Source organism: Sciurus carolinensis, chromosome 1 (genome assembly GCF_902686445.1).
Source record: "Sciurus carolinensis chromosome 1, mSciCar1.2, whole genome shotgun sequence".
Classification (NCBI taxonomy): domain Eukaryota; kingdom Metazoa; phylum Chordata; class Mammalia; order Rodentia; family Sciuridae; genus Sciurus; species Sciurus carolinensis.
Genome location: NC_062213.1, coordinates 195892957 through 195919592, shown reverse-complemented (window position 1 = coordinate 195919592; position 26636 = coordinate 195892957). Strand labels below are relative to the sequence as shown.

General features: G+C 57.0%; 2 protein-coding genes across 3 annotated transcripts; one reads left to right on the top strand and one right to left on the bottom strand.

The window, feature by feature from the left end:
• Positions 1–323: 323 nt before the first annotated feature.
• Positions 324–7616, bottom strand: LOC124966302 (aflatoxin B1 aldehyde reductase member 4). The gene is made up of 7 exons (XM_047527351.1): positions 7262–7616; positions 5150–5337; positions 4875–4979; positions 3182–3278; positions 2879–2978; positions 2212–2341; positions 324–1606 (listed from the first exon to the last, which is right to left on the bottom strand). Exons 1-7 carry the CDS (start codon positions 7584–7586, stop codon positions 1445–1447), a joined length of 1107 nt encoding a protein of 368 aa, XP_047383307.1. The 5' UTR covers positions 7587–7616; the 3' UTR covers positions 324–1444.
• A 135-nt stretch (positions 7617–7751) lies between these two features.
• On the top strand, positions 7752–23470 carry Slc66a1 (solute carrier family 66 member 1). 2 transcript variants are annotated; one of them, XR_007104995.1, is made up of 9 exons: positions 7752–7846; positions 8235–8343; positions 11321–11564; positions 16640–16769; positions 17401–17488; positions 18356–18509; positions 18598–18690; positions 19206–19391; positions 20629–23470. XR_007104995.1 is itself a non-coding variant. In XM_047525054.1 (9 exons), the coding sequence occupies exons 3-9, from the start codon at positions 11401–11403 to the stop codon at positions 20698–20700; spliced, it is 876 nt and encodes a 291-aa protein (XP_047381010.1). In that variant the 5' UTR covers positions 7752–7846; positions 8235–8343; positions 11321–11400; the 3' UTR covers positions 20701–23470. The 2 variants fall into 2 exon arrangements, 1 of the variants encoding a protein (XP_047381010.1); XM_047525054.1 differs by having other exon boundaries at positions 18356–18498.
• The last annotated feature ends 3166 nt before the right edge of the window (positions 23471–26636 follow it).

The following is a 26636-nucleotide window of genomic DNA, read 5'->3' as shown; positions in this document are numbered from 1 at the left end:
TGCTGCTGCTGCTGCTGCTGCTGATACTGCTGTCCACAGGGCGTCTCCCTCTAGACGGGAAATGGGATTTCCAGGTTGAGTCCTCTCACCATTCCCAGAGGGGGCTCTTAATGCCAGCTGCTGCTGCCCCTTGCCACACAACCTGCCCCTCCTTCTGCCCCACCCAGTGATTTGCCATGATGGAAATGGACACAGGGCAACCCCCAGACCTGGGATTTTTCTTCTCCGGCCTTGGTTGCCTCCTGTTTGGAGGAGAGATTTGCTGAGAGAATGGGGACCCTGGCTGCCTGTCTAGCCATGACAAAGTGCCTGAGAAAAACAGCTGGAGGGGGAAAGGTTTATTTTGCATCACAATTTCAGAGGTCTCTGTCCCTGGACATGGAGTCATTGCTTTGGGCCTGCAGCTAGGCTGAGCATCAGGTGGGGGCACGTGCAGAGCAAAGCTGCTGTCCTCAGGGAGGCCAGAAATAAAACAGAAAGAGAGGAAGGGGCCAGGTCCCAATGCACCATTCAAGGGCACATGCCCAACGACCTCCTTTCTCTAACTAGGCCCCACCTCCTAGTTTCCACCACTCCCAACAGCACCACCAGCTGGGGACCAAGCCTTCAACACATGAGCCTTGGGGGACTTTTCGGATCCAAATTATAATACCCTGTGCCCCCACCTCCAACAGGAGGCGCAAAATGAAGGCCAAGCATCCTATGGCTGACCTGGCAAGAGGCTTTACTAAGACCAGAGTAAAGCCACCGCTGACACTGAGAGAGAGCATGCACCTGTAGTCCAGCGGCTCCAGAGGACAGGGTGGGAGGATCGCTTGAGCCCAGGAGGGTGAGGCCCTCAGGGGCAACACCGCAGGGCGCCATTTCAGAAACAAACAAAAAAGAGGTTGGCAGCATCCTGAGTCACTTCTTTATTTTTCTTAGCGTTCATGCCAGTGGTAGCATTTGCCCAGTTTATTGTTTCTATCAAGTGAGGTGATTCTGAATGAGAGGAAATCTCCTTTCGGGGTGCATGGCCCATTTTTCTATCACTGGTAGAAGACTGAGTGATCGGGTTGGATTCTGGAGAAAGTGAGGGGACCCTTCAAGGATAGCATGTTCCTGAGACCCTCCCTCTGCTCTCTGGAGACCCCAGCCTATGGGGCCAGCCCCTTTTCAGGTCCCCAGGAGGTGGAGCAGCAGGAGACGAGTCTGTGGCTCTGCCCAGGCCTGGGCTGCAGCCAGACGCCTGCTTCGCTGAGACCGGAAATGCTGGTGTGGGCCTGGGCTCCAGCCTGCCCTCATCAGGCAGCAGGGAGCAGGGCAGGAACCTAGAAAAATACTGCAGGATCGAGACAGTCAGGAAGGACCGTGGGAAGGCAAAGGCTTAAGGCAAAGGCTGGCCAGAGTGAAAGAATAAGGGAGGTGATAGAAAAGACTCTGGTACCCCCAGCCATGTCAGGGTCTAGCGGAAGTAGTTGGGACACTCGTGAGCAACCAGGTGCCAGGCTTGATCAAAGGCGTCCACGACATCTGGCTCCAGGGGCCCCTCCTCAGTGGCGGCCAGGTTCTGCTCCAGCTGCTCCAGGCTGGACATGCCCAGGATGACTGCGTCTCCCTGGGCGCCCTGTGAGGGGAGAAGCCCAGACCAACGTGCTTCTGCTGCCCCGTGGCTCCAGTCACACGTCCCTCCCTGCCCCTCCCTGCCCCTCCCTGCCACGATCTGGGATCTTTATTTATACCCTGTACATCCAGAAAGAGCCCAAGGTGCCCTCAACAGTCACACCTACACAACTCCAGACCCCTCTTCTCTTCTCTTCATCCCCTACTTGTCCAGAGACCTATGTACGTCTGCCACCCAACAGCTGGGCCAACAGCTTCGTTCAATGACGTCTCTGAGACCCCCTCTTCTTCTCCATTTTCAATGTGGTTATGAGAGAGAGAAATCCTGGAGAAGAACACTTAGGCCCTGTGTACTGAGCATGGACGACATGAACTCCTGAGGCCAATGCTAGAGGGATTTTCACAAGGCAGACATGGCCCCGGGAGAAGGAAACCCAGCTCCGCCAGAGGAGCGAGGCCGAGGGGTTGCGGAATTGAAGCTGTGCTCACCGCTAACTGGAACTGGAAGAGTTTTCAGAGGAAAAGACAAAACACACTTTAGAAACTACCTCAAGATAATTCTGGGTCCCCTACAAGGGCAGAAGCTGTGCCCCAGGGACAGCTGGTTACCTGCAGCTGCGAGTGGTGGTACATCCACCGCAGGGCGGCCGAGGTCATGCTGGGGGCGCTGGTGCCATAGGTGGCCTGCAGGGCCTTCTCCACTAGGGCAATGGCCTGGAAGTGGTGCTCCTTCCAGAAGCTGAGCGGGTGGGGAGGGTGACACAGGGGTCATACCTTGGGTGTCACACTGGGAGCCACAGCCAAAGAGCCCACCAGCGTGCTCCACCCCAAGGCCTGAAGCAACGAAGGCCCAGGTCCTCCCTGAGTGGCTTCCTACTGCACCTGGGCTGCTGGCCACCTCACCAGGTATCACTGACATATTTACTCCTGGGAACACGTCAACCTGCCTTGCTTTTTCCCAGTGGAGCAACACAGCTAGTACAGCGTGAGATCCAGCCCCAGGCCTCCTAGGCCTTCATCCGGGGTTCTTTCCTTCCTTCTCAGCAGCTGCTCCTCAGGGAAGATCTCTGACTTGGAAGACCACGTGGCCCTGGGATCCTCATGGCTCACAGAGGCCCCAAGAAAATACAGAGCCTGGCAGAGGGTTTGGTCATTCTTATAGGGATTAAAAGTCACAAGTATGAGGAAGCCCTTGACCCAGGAAATAGCCTGGGACTTCATTTCCAGACCAAGGGGACCTTCACCCCTCCCGTCCTAATGTAGACAGGCGGCTCACCGATTCCGGTAGATCTCAGCCCACTGAGTCCCAAAGAAGCGGCCCAGCGGCTGTTTCCCGTCCTTGTCCTCGTACTTGTACTTGCCAGTCAGCAGGCCCCCTGCAGGACGCACGCGTCACACCCAGCCACGCCCTCCCAGAGCTAAAGCGGGAGGGACCCAGGAGGGAGGACCCAGCCCAGCCTCTGTCACAGCCCCCTCTACTTCCCAGGGCCTGGGCTGGGCATCCACCTGGGCAGGAATGGGCAGAGACAGGGCCAGGAATGCCCACCCTCCCCACAGGGCCCTGGCCCCAAGCCCGTACCAGCCAAAGGGTTGTAGGCATAGAATCTCAATCCAAAGTGCCTGAGGCAGGGGAAGAGCTCGGTCTCCACCTGCCGGGTGGTGGCGTTGTACATGCCCTGCAGGGAGAGGGGCCAGGGGAGAGGGTGTGTCAAGGAAGGGACCCAGCCTTCCTTTAAAAAAAAAAAAAAAAAATTTTTTTTTTGAACTGTTGTTTGTTTGCTTGTTTTAAGAGACCAGGTCTTGCTCTGTGGCTTGAGCTGGTCTTGAACTCCAGGGCTTGGGCGCACCTGCTGTCCGAGTCTAGAGTAGTTGGAGCACAGTGTGTCCACCAGTCTTGTTTTTTAAAGTCCACCCCAGCCCAGGATCTTTCCCACCCCTGCCCCTTCTTTCTCTCCTTCCTTCCTTCCTTCCTTCCTTCCTTGCTCTTCTCCTCCCTTCTTCCTTCCTTCCTTCCTCTCCTTCCTTTCTTCCTTCCTTCCTTCCTCTCCTTCCTTTCTTCCTTCCTTCCTTCCCTTCCTTCTTTCCCTCCCTCCTTCCCTTCTTCCCGCCTTCCTTCCTTCCTTCCTTCCTCTCTTTTTTTTTCTTTTCAATACTGGAGATTGAACCCAGAGCCTTACACATAGTAGGAAAGTACTCTACCACTGAGCTATTTCCCTAGCCCATTTTATTTTGTTTTGAGACAGGGTCTTGCTACATTGCCCAGGCTGGCCTCAAACTTGGGATCCTCCTGCCTCAGCCTCCTGAGTAGCTGGGATTGCAAGTGTGAACCAGAACGCCCAGCATTCAGACATTATTTCTAAACACTAGTGCTGGTATGAAGTGAGGAGAGAGCGCTGGGCTCAGTGAGGAGAAACTGGCCTTGATTTATCATTCTACAAGTATCTATAGGCCCCACTCCACGGTCTGGATACTGGATTTCCGACCACTGATAGGTTTGTAAAATCTCTGCCTCTAAGAGACATTATAGTCAAATTTTTTAAAAATAGACAAAAGGCAGGGGGACTAGCTAGTGGTGGAGCACCTGCCTAGCACGCACAATGAATGTGCTTTATCCCCAGTACCACTAAAAGGAAAAAAAATCTGAGGCTAGTGGCAGACACCTATAATCCCAGTGACTTAGGAGGCTGAGGCAGGAGGATGGTAAGTTCAAGGCCAGCTTCAGCAACTTAGTGAGACCCTGTCTCAAAATAAAAAGGGCTGAGAATGTGGCTCAGTGGTTAAGAGCCTCTGGTTTAGATACCCAGTACTAAAAATAAATAAATAAATAAATAATAACAAACAAATAAATAAAACAAAAAGAACTGCGGATATAGCTCAATGGTGCGTGCCCTGAGTTCAATCCTCAGTATCTCCCCCCAAAAAAGACAAAAGAGAATTACAATAAAGGTAGGCTCTAAGACCACAGTGGGTACGTGTGAGGTTTGAAGATTGGAGGTTCCTGGGGTCCGTGAGGAAGGGCTCCCAGAGGAACAGCCACCTGAGACCTGAGCACCTCTCCCAGGCAGCAGGGCGTGGAAGGGAGAGAGCCAGGTGCACCCGGAAGCAGGAAGCAAGCATGTGCCCAGTGGCCAGGCTGGGGAGCTCGGCCTGAGGGCACCTGGAGCCACCCACGGCTTTGAGAGGGGTGTGGCTGATAGGCAGAGGGCACAGGGGTCAGTCCAAAGGGCGAGGAAAAGCTGGGAGCAGCAGACCCGCACCCCAGCAGGCCTCACCTGGTACACGGTCGGCAGGATCCAGCCGTTGCTCCTGCACAGGGTACAGATCTCAGCCACCTCCCAGGCGGCATAGTTGGAGAGGCCCAGCTCCACGAACTTGCCCTGTGGGGTGAGAACACAGTCAGAGGCACGGGATGGAGGCCGGCAAGGGGGCACGGGATGGGGGGCGTGGCCCCAGCTCTGCTCTGGACGCACCGGATGCCCCATTCCTCTGGTAGCGCCAAGAGGAGAGGGGCAGAGGTCACCTCCCAGAGTTCTAGAGCCACCCTCACCTCCTGGTGCAGCTGGTGGCAGGCCCGCAGCGTCTCCTCCACGGGGGTGCCGTGGTCAGGTGCATGCAGGTAGAAGAGGTCCACTCGGGGACACTGCAGCCGCTTCAGTGATGTCTCCAGCTGGGACCGGAGACTGTCAGGCTTCAGTGACTTTCCTTCCCAGGGGTTGGCTTTGGTGGCAATTTTCACTTGGAGAAGAATGTAATGGTTCAAAGATTTACTACAGCCACTCAGGGGACATGTGACTGGCTGAATTACGTAAGTTCCCCGAGTCTCAATTCCCTAATCTGTAAAATGGGGGTGACAATCATGTAACTGTCTGCACGGGGATGTATTAAATGATGCCGAATCCAAGTTCTCAACGTTCACCTTCCAATCACCATCATTAGTCACCAAATGGCTGGCTGCGCGAGGCCCTGCGCTGCAGACTGAGGGTGCAGCGATGGGCCGAGCACACTGACCTCTGCCCTTTAGAGGACAGTCTAGGGACTGTCACTGCGGTATGGCTTAGTACAGTAGGAGAAAGGCAGGTGGTGCCAAAGGAACCCAAGGAGAGGCACGAGGCCAATCCTGGAATCCCGGGGAGGGTTCTCCAGGGGAGACCTCAAGTGGCGTGCCCAAGAGTGAGTCTTGGCCGGCAAAGGACAAGCCTGGGAATACAAAGTCACAGAGGTAAGAAAACACAGATGTGAGGCCGCCCAGCTCCAACACTGAGTTATGAGACTAGTAATTCCAGGGCAGGGAGTTGTGGGACACAAGACAGGAGACGGGGGCACAGACCCAGTCTCAGATACCATCCCACTGAATCTGGGCTCGAACATTCCCATGTTTTGTTGGGTGTGAACCAGTGAGCTAGTTCCCACTGGCGGCAGGATGGAGAAGGAACTCAAGAGGGCAGGCCTGGAAGCAGGGAGACCAGTAAAGGCCACTGCAAGAATGTAGGCGAGATGCAGGCTCCTGAATGTGGGCCCCTGGCAGCAACCAATCTGAAGGAGAGGGAGATTGAAGAGAAGGTCGAGTCCCTCTCTCTTCCAGACCCTCGGCCTGGTGCGCAGCCACCCACGCACTGCAGAGGCAACATCCCCATGAGAACAACTGTTCTGCCATCCAAGCAACTTGGCAGTGAGTTAACTTAGCCCAGTTCCTTCCCTTATGAAGTATCCCAACTGTCTAGACTGAGGGGTGGAGAAATTTGCACTTTTCATAGTTGGCAAATTCACCTCAGCAGGCCAGAGGGGTGCCTTTGATCATACCAGTCATGGGAGGAAAGTCCACAGTTTCTTCGCCCATAGCCCTTCAGGCATTCTTGTGTGAACTTTGCCTCAAGTCTGGTCTGAGGACTTTGGCACTTTAAGGCCCAGGTTGTGTTCTGAGCCCTCCATACTGCCTTGCCCGTGTCCTCCCCAGAATGCTCTCCTCCCCAGAGTGCTCTCCTTCCCAGAGTGCTCTCTCCCCCAGAGTGCTCTCTCCCCTAGAGTGCTCTCCTCCCCAGAGTGCTCCCCCCCAGAGTGCTCTCCTCCTCTAGAGTGCTCTCTCTCCAGAGTGCTCTCCTCCCCCCAGTGCTCTCTCCCCTAGAGTGCTCTCCTCCCCAGAGTGCTCTCCCCGCCACACCAGGAGTGCTCTCCTCCCCAGAGTGCTCTCCCCCACCCAGAGTGCTCTCTTCAGCACCCCCTAGAGCCAAGATTGCTTCAGTTGCCCCACTGGACTCTGAGCCCTCAGTGGCACCTACAACCCTGTGGCAAAGCCTGGAAGGAGCAGACACAGAAGGCTTCTCACCCCCAGCCTTACCACTCCTACTTCTTCAGCTGGGCCCTTGGCATGCTTACCCTTGTCCCAGAGCCCCAGAGGCAGTACCAGATGCTTAGGACAAAGTTTAGGGATGCAGGGGGGCGGCGGATACAAGGTGGGGTCTCCAAGATTACAGCTAGCAGAGAAGAGGAAGGGAAGCCACTGCAAAGCACCATTCCGTTGTCTGAAGCTACAGGTGCCTGAGGACCTTGGAGTTCACAGGGCCGTGGGGTGGGCGTGGATAACCACCGCGGCCAGTGCTCCGCTAGGGGAGGAGGGGATCAGCTCTGCACCGGGCAGGGCAAGGTCAGGCGCGACTGTTACCTCGGCAGTCGCCGCCGCCCAGCCCGAGCCCCAGGCCGCCCAGGATGCTCTCAGACTGGCCGTCGCAGTACATGAAGGCCGTGTCCAGCTCGGTGTGGCCGCGCTCCAGGAAGGCGCGCACTGCCGTGGCACTGGCGGGCGCGTCCATGCGGCGCCCCATCTCCATGGTGCCCAGCACCGTGGCAGGCCGGACCCGGGCGCCCGAGGCAGCCTGAGACGACGGCGGCGGTCGGGACATGATGACAGTGAGAGCTCCCGACCGATCCAAACGACGCGCACTGAGCACCGCGGCGCGAGCCGCGGCTCGAGACAAGGCGTGCAGCATGGGACTGCGCCTGCGCGCGGGGACCTCGCGGGCCCCGCCCACGGCGTGGGAGGAGCGTTGAGGTAAGGGAGCGAGGACAAGGCGCGCGGGGCTTTCCGGCGCACGCACGCTGCGCGGCGACGCCTCCAGGGACCGTCTGCCAAGTGCGCGGCGTAAGAGGCGGAGCCGCGCGGCTCCCGGGGCCTGGCCACAGCGCTCTGTCAGCTGACCCAGGCGGGGACCAAACCCAGAAGCCTGGTCCCGCGGCGGATCTCGACGTGGTGAGATGGCTGGGGGCTGGCAGCGGACCCCAAGGCTGGGGGTCGGGACTCTTGGTGCTTTGTGCCACGTCTTTCCAGCCTCTTACTCCAGCCTCTGCACGGTCCCGGGCTTCTGTCTCCTCCTAGGGCGCGAGAGCCTGGGGCGAGACACCTGGCCGGCACTGGGTAGCCCTCGGGGGTCCCCGGTCGCCCCCACCTCAGGGGCGATCAGCACGGCTTCTCGGGCTGGCCTGGCCAGGGTTTGAGGTCCGGGTCCTCTTTTCACCTGCTGGCCCCGGTCGGCGGGCCCCCTGGCTTTCGATGGCTTTGTTTTCCCCCTGGCGGGCCGGGCGAGGGGGCCTCGCGGCGCTGGCCCCAGCGGCCGCCCTGTCATTATCCCTCTAAACAGACGGCCCGCGCCAGCCTGAGTCACCAGGAAGGAGTTGTGACCGCCGCTCCGGAGGCTTGGAGTGGGTGGAATCCTCAAGCCAAGACGCTCCGCGCCACATTCTGCTCAGGTATGCAGGGAGGGGAGCCCAGCTCGGCCCCTTCCCGCCAGGCTTGGGACAAGTTTCCAAGTGCGTGCTGGGGAGGTGTGGATTTAGATAGGCAAGGACTGGCCAGGGTCTTGTCCATTCAGCTTACTGAAGGCTACCTGTGCGCGGGTCCCTGGAGTGGGATGCAGCAAGAGCAGACGAATGGCTCTCCCTGAATGTTCCTATCCAGTGTTTGCCCAGTGCCAGGCACCATCCTCAGGGCTTAGTCTGGGTTATCTCATTTAACCCTGCAGGCAACAGGCAGTAGCTCTTCTCAATCCTAGGCCCTCTAAGGTCAGAATTTTTGTCTTCTTCCCTTTTCCTTTATCTGTGACTTTTCTTTCTTTTTCTCTCTTTCTCCTCCTTTCTGATTCTCTTTTCCTCCCTCCTGTTTCTTCTCTCTCTGGCAACATTTACTGAACCTTTGCCATGCAGCTGGTATAATAGACCCTGAGAATAGGAAGTATACCACCAGGGTGAGGGGCAAGAGCGTGTGTAAAGACCTGTGGTTGCTGAGGAGTGTGATTAAGCCTTCGTGTGTGGCCCATGCGGGGGAGGAGACAGTAGGTCCTGTCTGGCTACCTCTTGCTGGGCCTCTTGGATAGGGCACTTCAGAACTGGGTCATATATGTCTTTGCCAGGCCTTCAAGGCTGATGAGGGCCTTACTAGGGGAAGAGAAAGCATGTGAAGGTGACTGAGACCCTGAAATGACTCTGAAGACCTGGAGCAGGAGATAAAGTTAGGAGGGCAGTTCTAGGGGTATCTTGGGGCCTTGCTCTCAAGGAATTTGGACTCCAACTTGTATGTCATGGTGGACACTTGCTTTGCTTTGGTGGGAAACCATCTCTCTGGCTGCCCTTGGGATCAGGGAGAGGGTTTAGGTGGGGCTAGAGATTCTCTCTCCAGCCCATCCTTTCTCACAGTGCATCGTGTGCACCAAAGTTCTTTAAGAAGCTGGGAGGAGGGTCCTGCATGAACCCAGAATCCCCATCCACCCCATTTCCTCCCTAATCTGGTGAAAGGATGGAATGAGCAAGAGGCCCCAGGGTGGCCAAGATACTGGACCCTCGTGTTCAAAACAGACACTAGCATCTGTTAGATTGGACGTGAGCTGCGAGGCAAGGGTTATGTGCATTTGGTCAGCACAGCCACCCCTAGGATGGAGTGCCATTAGCCCTGTTTTATAGCTGGGCTCAGGCAGATTAACTCACTTGCCCAAGGCCACTCAGCACATCTGTAAAATGGGGACAGTGTTCCCTACCCAGGCAGGGGTGTGGGAATGACTGTGTCCTGACGTGATACACTGTAGCGGTGTCATGAGAGGAGGCGGGAGGCAGTCCGACAGGGAGGCTGGCTGGGGAACAGAAGGGGTGGATTTGAAAAGCCTTTGGCATCGCAGAGGTGCAGTTCTTACCTGGACCGAGTGTTCATTGGGGTGACCTTTCAGGTCCAGAGACGCACATCAGGTATGTGCTTCCATCAAAGGTAGCCACTGAGACCCAGGAGGAGCCTTTCTCCCCTGTGCCTGGCCCTGGAGACACTGCAATGAGCGGGGCAGACAGTGGCCTGGGATGCCCTTGCCCTCAGAGCCAGGGCTTCTGAGCCTAGCTAGTCACTTCTGGGCTGAGAACCTCAGCTTCCTGAGAAAAGGAGCTGACTTGCTTCCTTTCCCTCCCTAACACTCCCTGATCCTCCGGCCTCAGCATTTCCCTGGGTCTGGCCAGGCGTTGCTTTCTGAGGAGCCCAAGGCCCCCGGCACAAGTGGGAACCAAGGGGGCTGGAGCACGCCCCCAGCTTGGGTGAGGAAACCCCCTCTTGGCACAGCGAGAAAAGGGGAAGCCAGGTTTCTCTTCTGCTAGATGCCGCAGCACTGCCAGACCACAGGAGGTACTGCACAGGCAGGGACAGAAGCATCTGAGGCAGCGTGGCGTGGTGGCTGCAAGCAGGGCCTCGGGTCTTGGCCCTGGGCTTGGCTCCTTTGCTTCCTGTCCAGGTGACCCTGGCGGGTCACCACCCTGCGCTGGTTTCAGGTCCCTCCTGGATCTATCGTCCCTGCTCCCTCAAGTCAAGTTGAGCACCAAAGGCACTAGGGCAGGACAGGCGCCTGGCACAGAGCCCGCTGGTCAGGACCGTGGTGACTGTCGTGGATGCAGGTGGCCCTGAGCAGGCCCTGCTTCCTCTCCCCTCTGTAGGTTAGCACACAGGCAGCGATGGCTCCACCTGACCCAGGAGCCCAGGTCCTGGGAGGTCCTTCTTACTTTCCCCTGCACCAGCCACGTTCGGCTTGGGACGTGGCTGTTGATTCCCATGGGCCACGGGCGCCCCTCGGGGGGACAATGGCCCGAGCATCCTGAGTTTGTACCCCAGCCACCTGGGCCACTTGGGTCACCTTTTCCTCGTTCTCATCTGGTCAACGCATAGGCAGCCGTCCTTCCAATGAGAACATGAACTTAACAGGCCTGGCTCACGGACCCTCCTCGAGTGATTTACAATGAAAACAAAAACCCGGAACCTACCCAAATGTTCATGGGTCATAAGGAAACCTGATGCTGGGGCCCACTTCCACGTGCTTTTCCTATGAACTCACTGAAACAGCTCAGCAGCCGCACAGGACAGGCCCTGTCATTACCCCACTGTCAGGTGAGAGGGCCGAGGCCCGAGAGGCCGGGGCCTGGCCCACACTGACAGCATGACAGTGGGACAGCTGGGGTGTGGACACGCCGTCCCCACCGCAGACCCTACACTCCCGGCGTGTTTGTGGGGTCAGAACTTGATTTGATCTATGTCTCCAGAGGCCCCTTGCATCCCGTCCCGTGGGTGAGGACTGCGACTTCCTCCTCTTCTGGTTCCGGGGCTCAGGCCACGGCGGGTGGTTGGGCCCAGGTGAGCGGAGGTCGGGGAGACCGTGGACAGGAGCTGGCCTTCCACCGCTGAGGCCTCCTCTCTTTCTCCCTGTAGAACCAACCCTCGCCTGCTCTGCACGCCCGCGCCTCCTCTCCCACGCCGCCCTCGCGGGCTGGGGCCCTCCCCCTGCAGCCATGGTCCGGAGGAAACTGGGCCCTGGCAACTTCTCTAACTGCCCCAATGGATCCAGCCAGTGGATATGGGATGTGTTCGGCGAGTGTGCCCAGGACGCCTGGGACGAGGCCAGCGTGGGCCTGGGCTTGATCTCCATTTTCTGCTTTGCAGCATCCACCTTCCCGTGAGTAGTCCCTGGTGGCAGAGCAGGGCAGGGACAGTGGCTGGGCTGGCTCCAGGCCAGGTGTACCCCTTCCCTTCCCCTCCTCCAGCCAGCTCTGGAGGGGCTGCGGAGCCCCGCGTAGGCCGGCCTCGTGCTGGGCAGTGCTGATGGAGACAGGTAACGTCTGTATAGTTTACTGAGCACCTGCCCTGTCCAGGGGCTGGACGTGTTTTTACCTCATCTGGTTCTCCTAACAACCCTGTGACAGACAGGTAGTTACTTTCCCGATTTGACAGTTGAGGGACCTGAAACCAGGGAGGTTAAGGAACTGGCCCTGGGTGGCACAGCTGGGAAGGTGGGAGGGCTGGAGGTGGCAAGCAGGCTCCTGACCTCAGAGCTTGGACAATCTGGGGGTGGAACTGTAGTGTGACCACTGCTGTATGGGGGTCCAAGGACACAGTGCCCGACCACAGGGGTCAGGAGTGCCCGCACTGAGCTCTGCCACCCACCGGCAGCCACACCACTGCTCTGTGTCCACCTCCTCATCTGTGAAATGGGGACGGGTTTCCACCCTGGGGCTGCTGTGAGGATCACATGCACTCGGGCCTTCACACACGTGCACGGGCGTGACAGCTCGTGCTGGTGGCACTGTCATCTCACTACTCGAAGCCGAGGAGAGGGCGCCTCCCCAGTCTGCAGAGGCGGGAGGGGCTGCGGTCAGAAAGGGCCTGGAGGTCGCCCTCAGCCAGGAGCCCTCGACAGGGGAGAACTGGAGCGCGGGAGGGAGCGCCACCAGGGATCAGCGGGTGCGGAGAGGGGACAGTGCCACGGCGCTGGCTGGACAGCGTGGGGGAGGTCAAGGAGGTCGGCTAGGGAGCCACCACCTGAGGCCCGTTCTCCAGTGTTAAGGAACGTGCTCTTGGGCTGGGTTGTGGCTCAGTGGTAGAGCGCTTGCCTGGCACCTGTGGGGCACTGGGTTCGAGTGGGGCACTGCATATAAATAAGTAAATTAAATAAAGGTCCATGGACAACAAAAAATATTAAAAAGAAAGAAAGAGAGAGAGAGAAAGAAAGAAAGAAAGATGCTCTTGTCTCAGTGGTAGGGTGTGTTAGGCATGTGTGAGGCCCTGGGTTCCATCCCCAGAACTACAACAAAGAGAACTGGGTCCTTTATTGTGAGGGACAAAGATAATGGTTTAGTCAGGGGCATGACATGGTTTTATTTGTTTGTTTGTTTTTCTGGGTGCTGGGGATCGAACCCAGGGCCTTGTGCTTACAAGGCAAGCACTCTACCAACTGAGCTATCTCCCCAGCCCCATGACATGGTTTTAATAGCTTTATTAAGAGAGAATTCACAGTAGGGTTGTGGCTCAGTGGTAGAGTGCTTGTCTTGCATGTGTGGGGCACTGGGTTCGATTCTCAGCACCATATAAATAAATAAAATAAAGACATTGTGTCCATCTGAAACTAAAAAAATTAAAAAAAAAAAAAAAAGAATTCACTTATGGTACAGCTAACCCATTTCAATGTATAAATCAGTGATTTCAGTAGATCCCGAGTTGTGTAACTGTTGCCACAATTCACTTTAGAACAGTGTCATCACCCCAAAACAGACTTACACCTGTCAGCAGTCACTTCTCCTTTCCCCTAACCCTCTGTCCTGGCGGGCACCCGTCTCCTTTCTTCGTCTCTGTAGATTTGCCTGGTCTGGACATTTCTTCATTGACATAAACGGAATCATAGAGTATGTGACTTCTGGCCCTAGCTTCTTTCACTTCATATAAGATCTTCAAGGTTCATCCATGTTGCTCATGCAATGGTACCTACCTGTTGTCCACCTGCTTGGGAGGCTGAGGCAGGAGGATCACATGAACCCAGGAATTCAAGGCCAGCTTGGGCAACATAACTGGACCCTGTCTCAGAGAGAGAGAGAGAGAGAGAGGGAGAGAGAGGGGCACAGTGACATACACCTGCAGTCTCAATTTCAGCAACTGGGAAGCCAAGAGCAGGAGGATCAAGTTCAAGGTCAGTCTCAGAAAATTAGCAAGGCCCTAAGTAACTTAGTGAGCTGTCTCAGAATAAAAAACAAAAATGACTGGGGATGTGGCTCAGTGGTAAAGTGTTCTGGGTTCAATTGGAAGGAGGGAGGTAAAGGAGAGCAAGAGAGGGAAGGAAAGACAGAAGAAAGGAAGGTTAGTTGTCCATGTTGTACTATATATCAGTATTTCAGTGCTTTTTATGGCTGAATAATATTCCATTCTACGTACGTACCACATTTTGTTCATGCTTTCATCCATTGATGAACGTTGGCATCATTGCTCTTTTTTAGTCACCGTGGTTCATGTTGTATATATGTCCACGTACAAGTGTTAGTGAGGATTTATGTTTTTACTTCTCTTGAATATTTCCCAAGGATTAGAATTGCTGAGTCAAATGGTAACTCTGTTTAATCTTTTTTGTGTGGGGGGCGAGGGTTGGTACTGTGCTGGGCCACATCCCTAGTCCTTTTTATTATTTATTTAGAGACAGGGTCTTGCTAAGTTGCTGAGACTGAGGCTGGCCTTGAACTTGTGATCCTCCTGCCTTTGCCTCCTGAGTCACTGGGTTTACAGGTGTGTGTCACCGTGGCCAGCCTAACTTGGCTTAGTCTTTTGAGGACTTGCTGGACTACTTTTCAAATGGTCTATGCGTTTGACCTTTCCACCAGCGGTATACAGGAACCTCCTTCCTCCCAGTCCTCCTGGGACCTTGGTATTGTCTTGTTATCACAGCTGTCCTGGTAGGAGTGCAGAGCTTTCTGATGGTGTCCTTATTTTTTTTTACGTGTTCTTTTCTAGAACTGTGATCAGGTGGTAGTATGAGCCCGAATCCCACATGAGCCAGTGCTGCCCGGGCCACAGGGCTCGGCGCGCTTGTGTATTGACCCCTTCAGTCCTTTTATGTGTCTTTTTTTTTTTTTTTTTTTTTTTTTTTTTTTTTTTTTTTGGCGGTGCTGGGGATCGAACCCAGAGCCTCGTGCTTGTGAGGCGAGCACTCTACCAGCTGAGCCATCTCCCCAGCCCACTCTATGTGTTCTTTTTCTTTTGGTGTCATATCTAACCCAGGTGACAGAGATCGGTCCTTTTATTCTACGAGTTTCCTAGATGTAACGTACATGTAGATGTTTGATCGGTGGGTGTGATGTTTTGCATGTGGTGTGAGGTAGGGGCCCATCTTCATTCTTTTGCATGTGGATATCTGGCGGTCCCAGCATTGTGTGTTGAAAGGACTGTCCCTTCCCGGTTGAATTGCCCCAGTGCCCTGTTGGAGGCTGGCATCTGCTGAATTGCCTGCTCCGGGTGTCGGTGAACTATGACATGAGTAGCCAGATGGCTGCATCTTTACCTCTGCAGAGCATCCATTCTGGTCTGAATGATTGTCTGAAAAGACAATCTGGGAGTGACAGGGAAGAAGGGTGGGAGAGACTAGAGCTTGGGAAACTGCGGAAGCCTCCCAAGGGGAGACAGTGTCTGAGGCGCTCCTGAGGCTTCTGCTTCCTGCCTGGGCCTGATTGATTAACCAGTGAGGGGGTTGGAGGCTGCAGAGGGAGAAGGGCAGCTGCCTCCTAGTTATTCCCTAGAACTCTTGGTCCCCTGGGTGGACAAAGTCACTCTCCTGCGATTTATGAGACAAGTCGAGTCAGAGCATCTTAGGAGGAGCCTGAGGCGCTGCCCTCAGGAAGTGTGGGCCCAGGAGGGGTGGGGTTGTCGGGTGTCACCAGAGGGAGGAGAGGAGCTGCTGGGCTCCTGGGGGGAGCCAGGGGAGGAGGCATTTCCGAGGTGTGAAAGGTGAGGAGGCTGCTGGGCCCCGAAGCGGGGCAGGCCATCGGGTGAGCGGGGAGGAAGGAGGGCCAGGCTGGGTGGGGTGGGGCCTCCTGGGGTCGCAGGGCAGGTGCCAGAGGGTGTGGTCCTTACCGAGGACTGGACTGGACGGCCGACTGGCTTTGGCAAGATCAGAGTTCTAGAAAAATCTGAGAGGAAGGCCGGCTCTGCGGGAACAAGGCTTGGTAGGACCCCTGGTCAGGACACCAGAGGGTGCTGGGTGGAGCAGGGCTCCGGGAGCCGCGGGTGCTGGGCGGGTGGGAAGGGCCAGGCCTGGGCGGAGGGTGGGGCGAGATGCCCTTCAGCTTCTTCCTTCCCTTTCCTTCCGGGGCCGCGGGTGGACCCAGGGCCAGCACGTGAAGTGACCCTCAGCCTCTTCTCCCTCCTTTGCCATCCGGTCCTTTCTTCCTCTTTGCAGATGAGTCAGGTCTTTGAGGTCCTGAGGGTGCTGCTCAGAGACAGGGTCTTGCCTGCTGTGGGAGGCCCGGGGTCCATCCCTCACTGGAAGGGGAGGGCGGGAGGGAAGGGAAGTTGGAGCAGCAGATGGCTCTGTTGGGGTCTGGATCCGAGCCAGGACATCAGCTCCTCAGTCCCCCGCGGGGAGGATCACGACAGACCTGCCTTCCTGGGGGCTGTGAGGACTGAAGGGGTCAGTACGCAAGCGTGCCGAGCCCTGTGGCCTGGGCAGCACTGGCTCACGTGGGATTCGGGCTCATACTACCACCTGACCACAGTTCCAGAAAAGGGTTCCAGCACTGGGGACCTTTGGGGAAACACCCAGGGAAGCAAAGCCTGGGACGTTTGCTGCAGAGTGACAGGATCCCTGCCTACACCCCCGCTGGCCCTCTGAGGACGGCCGGGCTGTGGTTTGGCCTGTCATCTGTCATCAAGTGCTCCAGGGTCTTGGGCCCTGCCGCCATGGCCGCCTTGCTTCCAACACCCCCATCCTGATTAAAAAGCAAAGTGCTGCCAGGGAACCTGTGAAGTTGTTCTTCAGCCCGACACAAACTTAGGACCCTCCGTAGACCTAAGTCCCCGGGGGCCCCAGGGTGCGGTGGAGGCTCCTGAGAGCAAGACCTCCCGCCGCTCCTGCCTGCAGGAAGCACGGGCTCCTGGCCATTGCTGCCCACGCCTCCCTGGACCGTGGTCACCTCTTCTGGGGAGGTTCCCTCACTGGCCCTCTGAGGGGGCTTCACAGCCCCTGGCCTCTGAACTGCGTGTCCTCTTCTTCCACAGCCAGTACATCAAGGCCTGCAAGACAGGCAACATGGACCAGGCCCTGTCCCTGTGGTTCCTCCTGGGCTGGATCGGCGGAGACTCCTGCAACCTCATCGGCTCCTTCCTGGCTGACCAACTGCCCCTGCAGGTGGGTGGGTCCCCAGGCAGGGTGGAGCAGCTAAGGAGAGGCCTTGGGCGCAGCCGAAAAAGGGGGTCCAGGCTCCAGGACCCTGACCACGTCTAGAGAGAGCCTCGTGCTTGTCACGCTGTGTGACGGGGGCAAGTTACCGCCCGCCTCTGGGCCTCAGCTTCCCCCTCTGCAGTGTGAGTTCACCAAACCTCTGGGACCTTTGGCTTCTGAGAGGCTAGACCCTGGGTTTTCAGGGTGTGGAACCCTTGAGGAAATGAAGTCTTTGGGAACCCAGGTGGCATCCGCTCCTGTGGCCAGGCAGAGCTGGAATCACAGGAAGACAGTGTCCTCCCGAGGGGACCATAAAGCCTCCACTGCTCCCGTGTCAGGCTAACCCGGAGGCATCACGTGACCAGAGTCCTGTTTTGAGCCGACTTAGCGCTAGCCATGGATCCTTGGCACCTGCTGGGGCTGAATGCTTGGCAGGGCCCACGGCCCACCTGATCCCACGTCCCAGGGTAGGACCTGTGGTTCCTCCTTCCCTGGGGAGGACACAGGTCTGGGAGGTGAAGTGACCGTCAGGTGGCCGGCTGGGATGCGGCAGTCTCGGGGACCACAGCCAGCGCGCACCCTGCCCCTTGTCTTGCAGACCTACACAGCCGTGTATTACGTTCTGGCCGACCTGATGATGCTGACGCTGTACTTCCATTACAAGTTCAAGAAGCGGCCCTCTCCCCGTGAGTGCCAGGAGCTCCACTGGCAGCCGAGAGGGCCTGGAAGAGGGGAGGAAGCGGGCCTCCCACAGGGTGATAAGACTAACCCCCACGGCCTTATCCAAAAGCCGGGACCTCAGTCGGCCAAGATGGAAGGTCAGGGCATGGACACATCCGGGCCCAGACCGCCGGGAGGTCACTCCACTGAATTCTTGTTCAGCAAACGTGGCCTTGCTCCTCCTCTGTGTCCCTGGCCTCAGAGGTGGGAAATGAGGACATGTCACACAGGCTGCCTCTGCCCAGCAGGACTCACAGGGCAAACAGACAAGGTCAGCTTGAGGGCTGACAGGACCGTGGAGGCCCCTGGGAGGGACAGCTCGTCCCTCCTCGTCCACCTCTAGAAGGGTACTGTCGTTACAGTGGTACAGCCTGTAATCCCAGCAACTCGGGGGGCTGAGGCAGGCTGGGGCTGTACTCAGTGGTAGAGCACTTGCCCAGCTCCGGTGAGGCCCTGGGTTTGAACCTCAGCACCACATAAAAACAAATAAGTAAAATAAAGGTTAGTTCAATTCTTTAAAAAAAATAGAGAGACTGAGGCAGGAAGATAGCAAGTTTGAGGCCAGCCTCACCAATTTAGTGAAGCCCTATGCAATTTAATGAGATCCTGTCTGAAAATAAAAAATAAGAAGGACTGGGGATATAGCTCAGTGGGAAAGTACCGCTGGATTCAATCCCCAGCGTCAAAAAAACAAACCAAAAAAACCTCAGAGAGGTTAGGTCACTTGTCCGAGGCACAGCTTCTAAAAGCTTAGGGGCAAGGCCAGGTCCCCAGTCCCAGTCTCCTTTGCCACTCTGATCCCTAACCCTGGCTTCTCTCCTCCTCATGACCAGTATCTGCCCCCATCAATTCTGCGCTCCTGTTCCTCTTGGGGACTGTGTGTACCATGCCCCTGCTGAGCAGCACCAGCCCTGCGGCTGCCCCGAGGGAGGGCTTCCGGGGGCGGACACTCCTGTCTGTGGAGCCGGGCAGCAAGGTGAGGCGCAGGTTAGTGGGGGGCTGGGGATCCCCTCTGGGAGGGATCTCTCTGCACTGCAGCCCACACTGGCCGCTGAGCACTCTCTCCCGCCCCCAGCCCTTCACAAAACAGGAGATCGTGGGCTTCGTCATCGGCTCCGTCTCCAGTGTGCTCTACCTGCTGTCCAGGCTGCCTCAGATCCACACCAACGTGAGCTTCGAGGGGCGGGGTCGCCAGCTCTCTGGGTTGAGCAGTAGCCTGGTGCAGGGCTTGTTATCCAGACCGTCTGGGACCAGCCCCACTGTTGGCTTGGCGAGTTCCTTCCACTCTCCGTGCCTCAGTTTCTGCTCTGGAAAATGGGTGTGGGGAGGGCCGCCATTGAGGAATGCATGAGACCTGCGTGTGTCTCAGGGCAGTTGGGGGTCACGGGAGGGGGAGTGGCTGAGCTCAGCCGAGGGGAGAAGGTGAGGACAGGGATGGGACGCTGGCCGGGCACGGGAGTCTGCAGGGCTGGAGAGTGGGTGTCGGGGGCCAGCCGTCACGGGTGGGGGCTGGGTCAGGTGGGCCCTGGAGAGGCTGGTCTGTATGCCAGGCACAAGTTGGGTGCTGGGCACAGTGAAAAACCAGCTCGGTGTTACGATAGAGGGCCGACAGACACACGGACAGTTACAGTCCAGGGCGACAGGAGCCCTCTTGGGTGTCACTAACCCGCCCTTCGCCCCCAGTTCCTACGGAGGTCGACCCAGGGCATCTCCTACTCGCTGTTCGCGCTGGTTATGCTGGGGAACACGTCGTATGGGCTGAGCGTGCTGCTCAAGAACCCCGAGGTCGGCCAGAGCAAGGGCAGCTACGTGCTGCACCACCTGCCCTGGCTCGTGGGCAGCCTGGGCGTGCTGCTGCTGGACACGGTCATATCCTTCCAGGGGTCCAGGGCCAGGGCAGGGTGGGTGGCACAGCTCCTGCCTACGACAGCTTCTGCACTCGTCTCTCCACCCAGCCAGCCAGCCCTCCCTCCCTCCCACCCTTTGTCCACCTACCTGGGCAAGCTGGCGCCCACCCACCCCTCAGCCCGCCCATCCACCCCTCCCTCCGTCCATTCCTCCACCCACCCATCCATCTGCCCATCCACCTAGGCACCAGGTTCATCAATGAGCAAGAACAGAACGGCCCTCACCTGGTGACCCTGACAGCTCAGTGGGGAGTCAGGACACAGAATCGTCAGCTAGGTACTTCTTGCAGGGATACCAAGTGCTGCAGAGAAAGACAGCAGGAGAGTATTTCCTCGGGACTGCCCCGGTTCAGAGAGGAAGCTGAGGCCTCCAGATGGATCATTTAAGCTGGCCCGAAGGAGAAGTTGGTTAGGCACAGCTTGTGCAAAGGGCCTGAGGAATAGAAAAGAGGGGCTCCATACAGGCCCTGGGAGTGTGAGCTGGAACGTGGAGCCCCACGGAAATGAGTGTCAGAAGACCCGGGGCTCAAATCCTGCCTCCTCCACTACTTCCTAGCTGTGTGACACAGGGCACCCCATCAGCCTGTGCTTCCATGTCTTCGTCTGAGTTAGCAGGATAATGGGTGATCATGTCACATAACGGAAAGCCCTCCGCACGTGACTTGGCACCCAGCATGTGCTCAGCAAATATTTGCTACATGGCAGGACAGGACATTACTTGGGTCTTATTTGGGAGAAGGGAAACATGGACCTTGTTCTAACATTTGCTGAGTCCCTGCAGGATGTGATAAGAAAAGAATTGGGCTGGGGAGGTAGCTCAGCTGGTAGAGTGCTTGCCTTGCAAGCACAAGGCCCTGAGTTCGATCCCCAGTACCGCAAAAAAAAAAAAAGAATTGAAGTTCTAGTGGCCCAAGGTGACCCAGCTACAGGGTGTACCCCACGATGCTGTAGGCTGGGAAGACAGCAGGGTCCTGGGCCAGGGTCAGGTGAGGCTGCCTGAGGAAAGACTTGGCTGGACTCAAAGACCAGTGGAGTGTAGTTGGGCACAAGGAGCCGGGACAGCATGCAGGGGGCAGGGTACAGCGAGAGCCAGGGTGGGGAGGTCGCGCCTCACCTGCGAGAGGGAGGGACATGGGAGGCAGCTCCCGAGGGAGGCAGGTCCAGCCCGGTCCGCTGGGTTAGCCTTAACGTGGCCGCAGATCTCCATCCAGTTCCTGATGTACCGGAACAACACCACCTCCCCCGAGCAGGAGCCCCTCCTCCCCAGCTGACTGGCACCCCAGGAGGACAGGGACCTCCAGGTGCCAGCCCGGGAAGGGAGAGGTGTGGGCAGTGGGGCTGCCGCCGCCCCTGGATTGGGCCTTGGTGACAGCCTGTGGGAGGCCTAGAATTCCTGGCCCAACTGCCTCCCCACCAGATTGACTGGCTCGCCCGGAAGCAGGACGGTCCCCAGGGCTGACCCACCCACCCTGGGTCCAAGGCAGCTGTCCCAGGGAGCTTCGAGGGAGGGGCTGCAGCAGAGAGCCCAGGGCCTCAGAGGACAGTGCCTCGCCCTCCACCCACTACCTCATCCTGCCTGGCTGTCCCGGGGCCACAGCTGCAGGTGCACCGGGGCTGCCCGGGTGCCTCGAGACCACCTAGTAAACGCTACTCCCAGCACCGCCTGTTTCCGTTGCTCCTTCCCAAGGTGCCAGTGGTCTGGGCTGCCCTGGGGAACATGGTGGCCAGTGTGAGAGAGCCAGAGGGGAGGACCCGTCTGCCGGCCCAGCCTCCCGGGGCCCCTGTTTTCTTTGACCTCCATCTCGGTGCCCTCTCTGTGACACACCCCACCCGGTGTGGGGACACAGGAGCCAGAATGACACCCCAGGGGAGTCCTATGCCTGGTGCTCAGGAAGAAGCAGAATAGGGTTTAGCTCGGTTGGCATCGTGGCTTTCCAGTGCCTCAGTGACCTGTGAAATGGGCCGTCGATGCCACCTCTTCCTAAGTCCTTTTAAGGATTAAATGAAGTTTAGCTCCAAACTCTGGCATGTAGTAATTGCTCAGCAGAGGTTAGCCTGGGTGATTTTAGTTGGAAAAGAGGGACAGGTCTCCCTGGAGACGGGTGGCTTCCTGGAGGAGGCGACAGGCAGGAGGGGAGGACAGCGAGGTGGGCAGGGCTGCCCGCCCAGCGCCGCTCCCTGGGCCCTGCGCTCAGTTTGTTTCCTGGCATCGTTCCGAGGCCCCTTACCATCGGTCAGCCCCATGGGTGCCCCGGGTGAGAGGGGCCAGCTCCTTGGCCGGGTCTCAGCCCCACGTACCTCGCCCTAAGTCCAGGAAACCGAACCCGGGGCTCCGGGCCTCCTGGTGGGCTTTCCTTTCAGTCTCCCCACGCTGCTCTCGTGGAAGAGGGCCTGGGCCGCAGGCAGCCTCCACCAGGCCGCGCTGCCAGGCCTGGGCTGCGGTTCCTGCCCTCCAGGAAGGAGACAGTGGCCAGGCCCTGGTGGTAGGAACTGTGACCGGCGGGAGTGTGCCACGGGACTGGGGAAGTAAGGCTGGGCGGGCTCCGCGGAGGACTGGGCTTAGGATTTGAGCAGGCGCTTTATCCCCAGCTGCGGCCCAGGCCCTCCTACTTTTTATTTTGCAACAAGGGCTTGAACTTACACCCCTCCCACCTCGGCCTCTGGAGCAGCCGGGCTTACAGGCGTCCCCTCTGCACCGGCCCCCAGCTGAGGCCAGCCGGAGGCCAATTCCAGGAGGAGGGGCAGGACCTGGCTGCTCCCACTTACCCAGAGCCTTCCTGAATGAAGACCAGGACCAGGATCTGGGGACAGGGCTTGTGCAGGTAGCTCGTGGGTGGAGAGGGTTTGGTTGGGGAGTCTCTATGGCTGGAGAGAGTGAGGGGGCATTGGGGTCAGGTGGGCAGTGAGGCAGGTATGGCCAGCGTCCTCAGCCCCATCTGCTGGCCAGCCCGTGTCCCTCAGTGTTGTCCTCACAGCCCCCCGTCTGTGCCACGACCCCTCTGATTATGATGGCCACTTTAGACCGCAAGAGGAGTTGCGACTTGCCTAAGCGGCCCCTGTTTGACACACTGGGCCCTCAGGCTTGATGGTGTCCTTTACCGGCTAGAGCTGAGGCCTGGGGGAGGGTCCTGCTCCCTCCCTGGCGGGTGTCCTGGGCATGCCCGTGCCGTCCAGCCTTACCCTGCTGGGCTCCGTCCCTCCTTCCATCCCAAGCAGCCTTTCCATGAGTCTCTGGACCACAAGGGAGGGTATCCCTGGTCACTGCTGGCCACAGCCGAAGCTTGCTTCAGGTACTGTGCCAGCTTGACATCTGACTCCCCCTGGGGCCAGGTCCTGGCTCCGTGCCACTCACCTGGGGCCGGGTGGCACCGGTCATCCTGAAGACGCAGTGCTCAGTGTAGCAGTGTGAACCCAGGGCAGGCCAGACGAGAGCTGGGCAGGGGAGAAAACTGAGACCACCAGCCCCTGCCTGCAGGAGCCCCGGTCTGGTGGGAGTGCCTGTCCCTTCCCCGGGAGGTGCCCGGGCTGATGGGAGCTCTCGCTTTCGGGCATGCCGTTCTCTGAGAGCTGTGGCCCCTTCCCTCAGGAAGCCCCAGTCTAACGGGGGAGGCGCGGCCCCTGCCCCTGGGGTGTCCTGTGTGATGAGCGCTGGAGGACAGCTCCTCAGACCTGGCCCTCCTCCACCTTGGAGGCTTCATTCACTGCTCCAAGTGAGTCACCCTGGGGGGTGGGCCGTGTCAGGCGGCACACACCCCTGATCCCAGTGACTGGGAGGCTGAGGCAGGAGGATTGCAAGTCAAAGCCAGCCTCAGCAGAGTGAGGCGCTGAGCATCCCAGTGAGACCCTGGCTCTAAATAAAATGTAAAAAGAGCTTGGCGGCTGGGGCTGGGGCTCAGTGGTAGAGCGCGTGCCTAGCGCACGTGAGGCGCGGGGTTCGATTCTCAGCACTGCGTATAAATAAATGATTAAAATAAAGGTTCATCAATAACTAAAAAAAAGTGTGTGTGTAAAACAAAGAAATAAAAAGGTCTGGGGATGTGACTCTGGTTGAGTAACCCTGGGTTCAATCCCCGCAGGAAAGAAAGCGGGGAGGGAGGGAAGGAGGGAGGGAGGAGGAAAGAGGCTGGTGGCCGGCTCTGGGCTGGAGGAGCTGGTGCTCTGCCGGTGGCACCCGCTGTGTGTGCCAGCGGGAGGGAGGCGTCCACCCCTGGAGCTGCCAGTTCCTCCAGCCCAAGGATGGCGGCCCCCCTGATGGGACACCTCCTGCTGGTGCAGACCTGTCAGCCAGCCGAGGTGGGGTCCCACTTCAGATCCCGACCTCCTGGCTTTCCTTCCTCTCCTCTTGTCCTGCGGCAAGCCTGGGCCCTGAAGGGACAGGAGCCCCCCCACCACTCTGCCAAATTCTCCGAACTGGACGCCTGACGTGTGGGCCAGGCTGAGCCACAGAAACGGAACTGAACTTAGCAGTGGCCCTTGTCTAGGGGGGTCTCCCTCAGTATGCATGTGGGGAGCCTGAGGCGGGGCCGGTCGCCCACGTGTCCCTCCGTGGCAGGCCAGATCTAGGGAAGGGTCTGGTGCTCCACAGCCAGCTGCCTCCCCCGTGTCCCAGGGGCGCTGGGCAGGGGTAGCTGGCCAGCAGGCCGGGCCTTCTCAGTGAGGCAAGAACCCACTTCCTGTTGGTTATTTACCTATCGCACCTGAGAGCTTTTGGAAACAGCTAGGACGACATGGCCTTCAGCCCTCCGGTTCTCCAGGAAGGGGTGAAGGCCACAGCTCACCCCCTCTCTGCCCTTCTCTGGTGGGACTTCTTGGATTTCACTGGGGCTGAATGGTGGGACCTCAGAGGTTCCTGGGAGAACAGCCAGGTGCTAAGCCCCGATGAGAAAGTGTTAGACCAATCAGCTTCACGATTAACCCTGAGAAGGGCGAGGGGTGCCTGCCAGTGTGGATTGGCTCAGTTCAGCTGATCCAGTCCTCCAACCCTGTGACAGCCCTGGGGACAGTCACCTTCACTGTGCCCACATCCCTACCCCACCAGACTGGACAGAGACTGTCTGCCCTGTTCACCATTGTATCCCCAGTACCTAGTAGATGCTCAATAAATGTGAACAAATGAATGCCTAACAGTCCATCAAAGCTTTTGAGTGGGAAGTTAAGGGTAATGAGCACATAATTACATCCTGTAACATTTCTCCTCAGATGCAGTCCTCAGTGATCCAAAGGCCAGCTATGGAGACAGAAGTGTGTGGTCAGTTAGTTGCTAGGGAGAAGTAAAGATTTCATTTACTTCTCAAAGCTCAAAGGGATAAATATATATGATACAGTCTACTCCTTCTGCAGGGCATCTATTTATTTAGTTTACCCAACTGGGGATTGAACACAGGGGCCCCACTACTGAGCTACATCCCCAACCCTTTTTATTTTAGAGATAGGGTCTTGCTGAGTTGCTTAGGGTCCTGCTAAATTGCTGAGGCTCACCTTGAACTTGTAATCCTCCTGCCCAGCTTTCTGGGATTACAGGTGTGCCCCACTGCACCCAGCCCTTTCTATTTTTTATTTTGAAACAGAGACTAAGTTGCCCAGGCTGGGCCTCAAACTTGCAATCCTCCTGCCTCAGCCTCCTGAATAGCTGAGATTACAGGTGTGTGCCATCAAACCTGACTTCTACAGAGCATTTATTAAGCACTTATTCCAGGTTAGAAAGTTTCATAAAAGAGCAGAGACAGTATGTGAGAGTGCTAATCTATGAAGAAATACTTTAAATGACATAATAGAAAATTCAGGTAAGACCTTTAAAATATGATACCACATTTAAATATATTTCAGAACATATTTCTTTTTTTCCTTTGTTTGGTTCTGGGGCTTGAACCCAGGGAAGTTCTACTACTACCCTACATCCCCAACCCTTCTGTGTTTTCTGGGCTAAGTTGCCCAGGCTGGTCTCAAACTGGCAATCCTCCCAGCTCGGCTTCCTGAGTTGCTGGGATTACAGGTATGTTCCACCACACCTGGCTCAGAAACTTAATTTATGAATTCATATAAAATGATGCTTATATTCTGAACTTTGTCTTTTTAAAAAGGGAATTGAGTAGAGTAGGAGAGATATAAATGATAAACTGTAAAACAAGAAAAAAAATAGCACAAATTAGTTTGGGCTAAAGAACCATCTGTTTTATAAATAAATCATTTATTAAATCCTAGTGAAGTGCAAAATCTGTAAGAAGGCCAGGCGTGGTGGTTTGTTCCTGTGGTCCCAGCTATTCAGGAGGCTAAGGCAGGAGGATCATTTGAGACTAGGAGTTCAAGGTCAGCCTGGGCGACATAGGATAAGAAAGGCCTCAAGAACATAAAACAAAGCAGAATCAGTAATGAAGTTCTCAAAATATTTGTAGCTAACTGGTTGGGGTTGACAGCTTTAACGGCATGTGATTAAGTAATGTGGTTTTCCTACACAGGTTTTACAGATCTGAGCTCTATTGAGAATATAAAGTGGGATGCTTTAACTTATGTAATTTTTTCATTTATTTATTTATTTTTGCGGTGCTGGGGATTGATTTAACTTTTATAATTTTTATGATGTCTATCTATGCGACTTATCAGAGTCAGGCATACTCATGGAATTTTTAGACTGCCACAGAAGCTTAACAGCAGACAGGAGCTGGGGTACGGCTCAATGTGCCCGTAGCATGTTTGAGGCCCTGGGTTCCATCCCTGGCACCAAATGACAAACAGTTACAGAGAATAGGAGAAAAAGCCAGTTGCTCTTGGAATTCACAAGTGGGCGCAAGGGGCCTGCTAGGCACTGAGGACAGCAGCCAGGTGTGGGGGACAAGTCTGTGTGGAGTGGAGCAGCTGGGGCTGCTCTCCTGACACCTGGCCCGGATCTGTTCAGAGAGGGACAAGTCCCGTGTGCTTCTTTGGCTTGTGTGAGGGTTTGATGCCAGGCCCCAGCCCCCTGCCCCCAGCCTGTGCCCGCCCAGAGCAGGTGCTCAGGCAGGATGCTCCTTCCTCCTGTCACTGAGGGCTCACTGATAACGGGAGGGTAGGGGCTGTAGCAAGCAGCCCAGGAGCTGCGTGGCTGTGAATGTCAGAGGGTGGAGGAGGGGACTTCTCATGTCTGGAAGGACAGAACCTCTCTGGCCTGGCGGGGCTGTGCCGGGAGGAGGGACGGCCCTGGGAGCACATCAGGTGCATGGAGGTCAGGTGG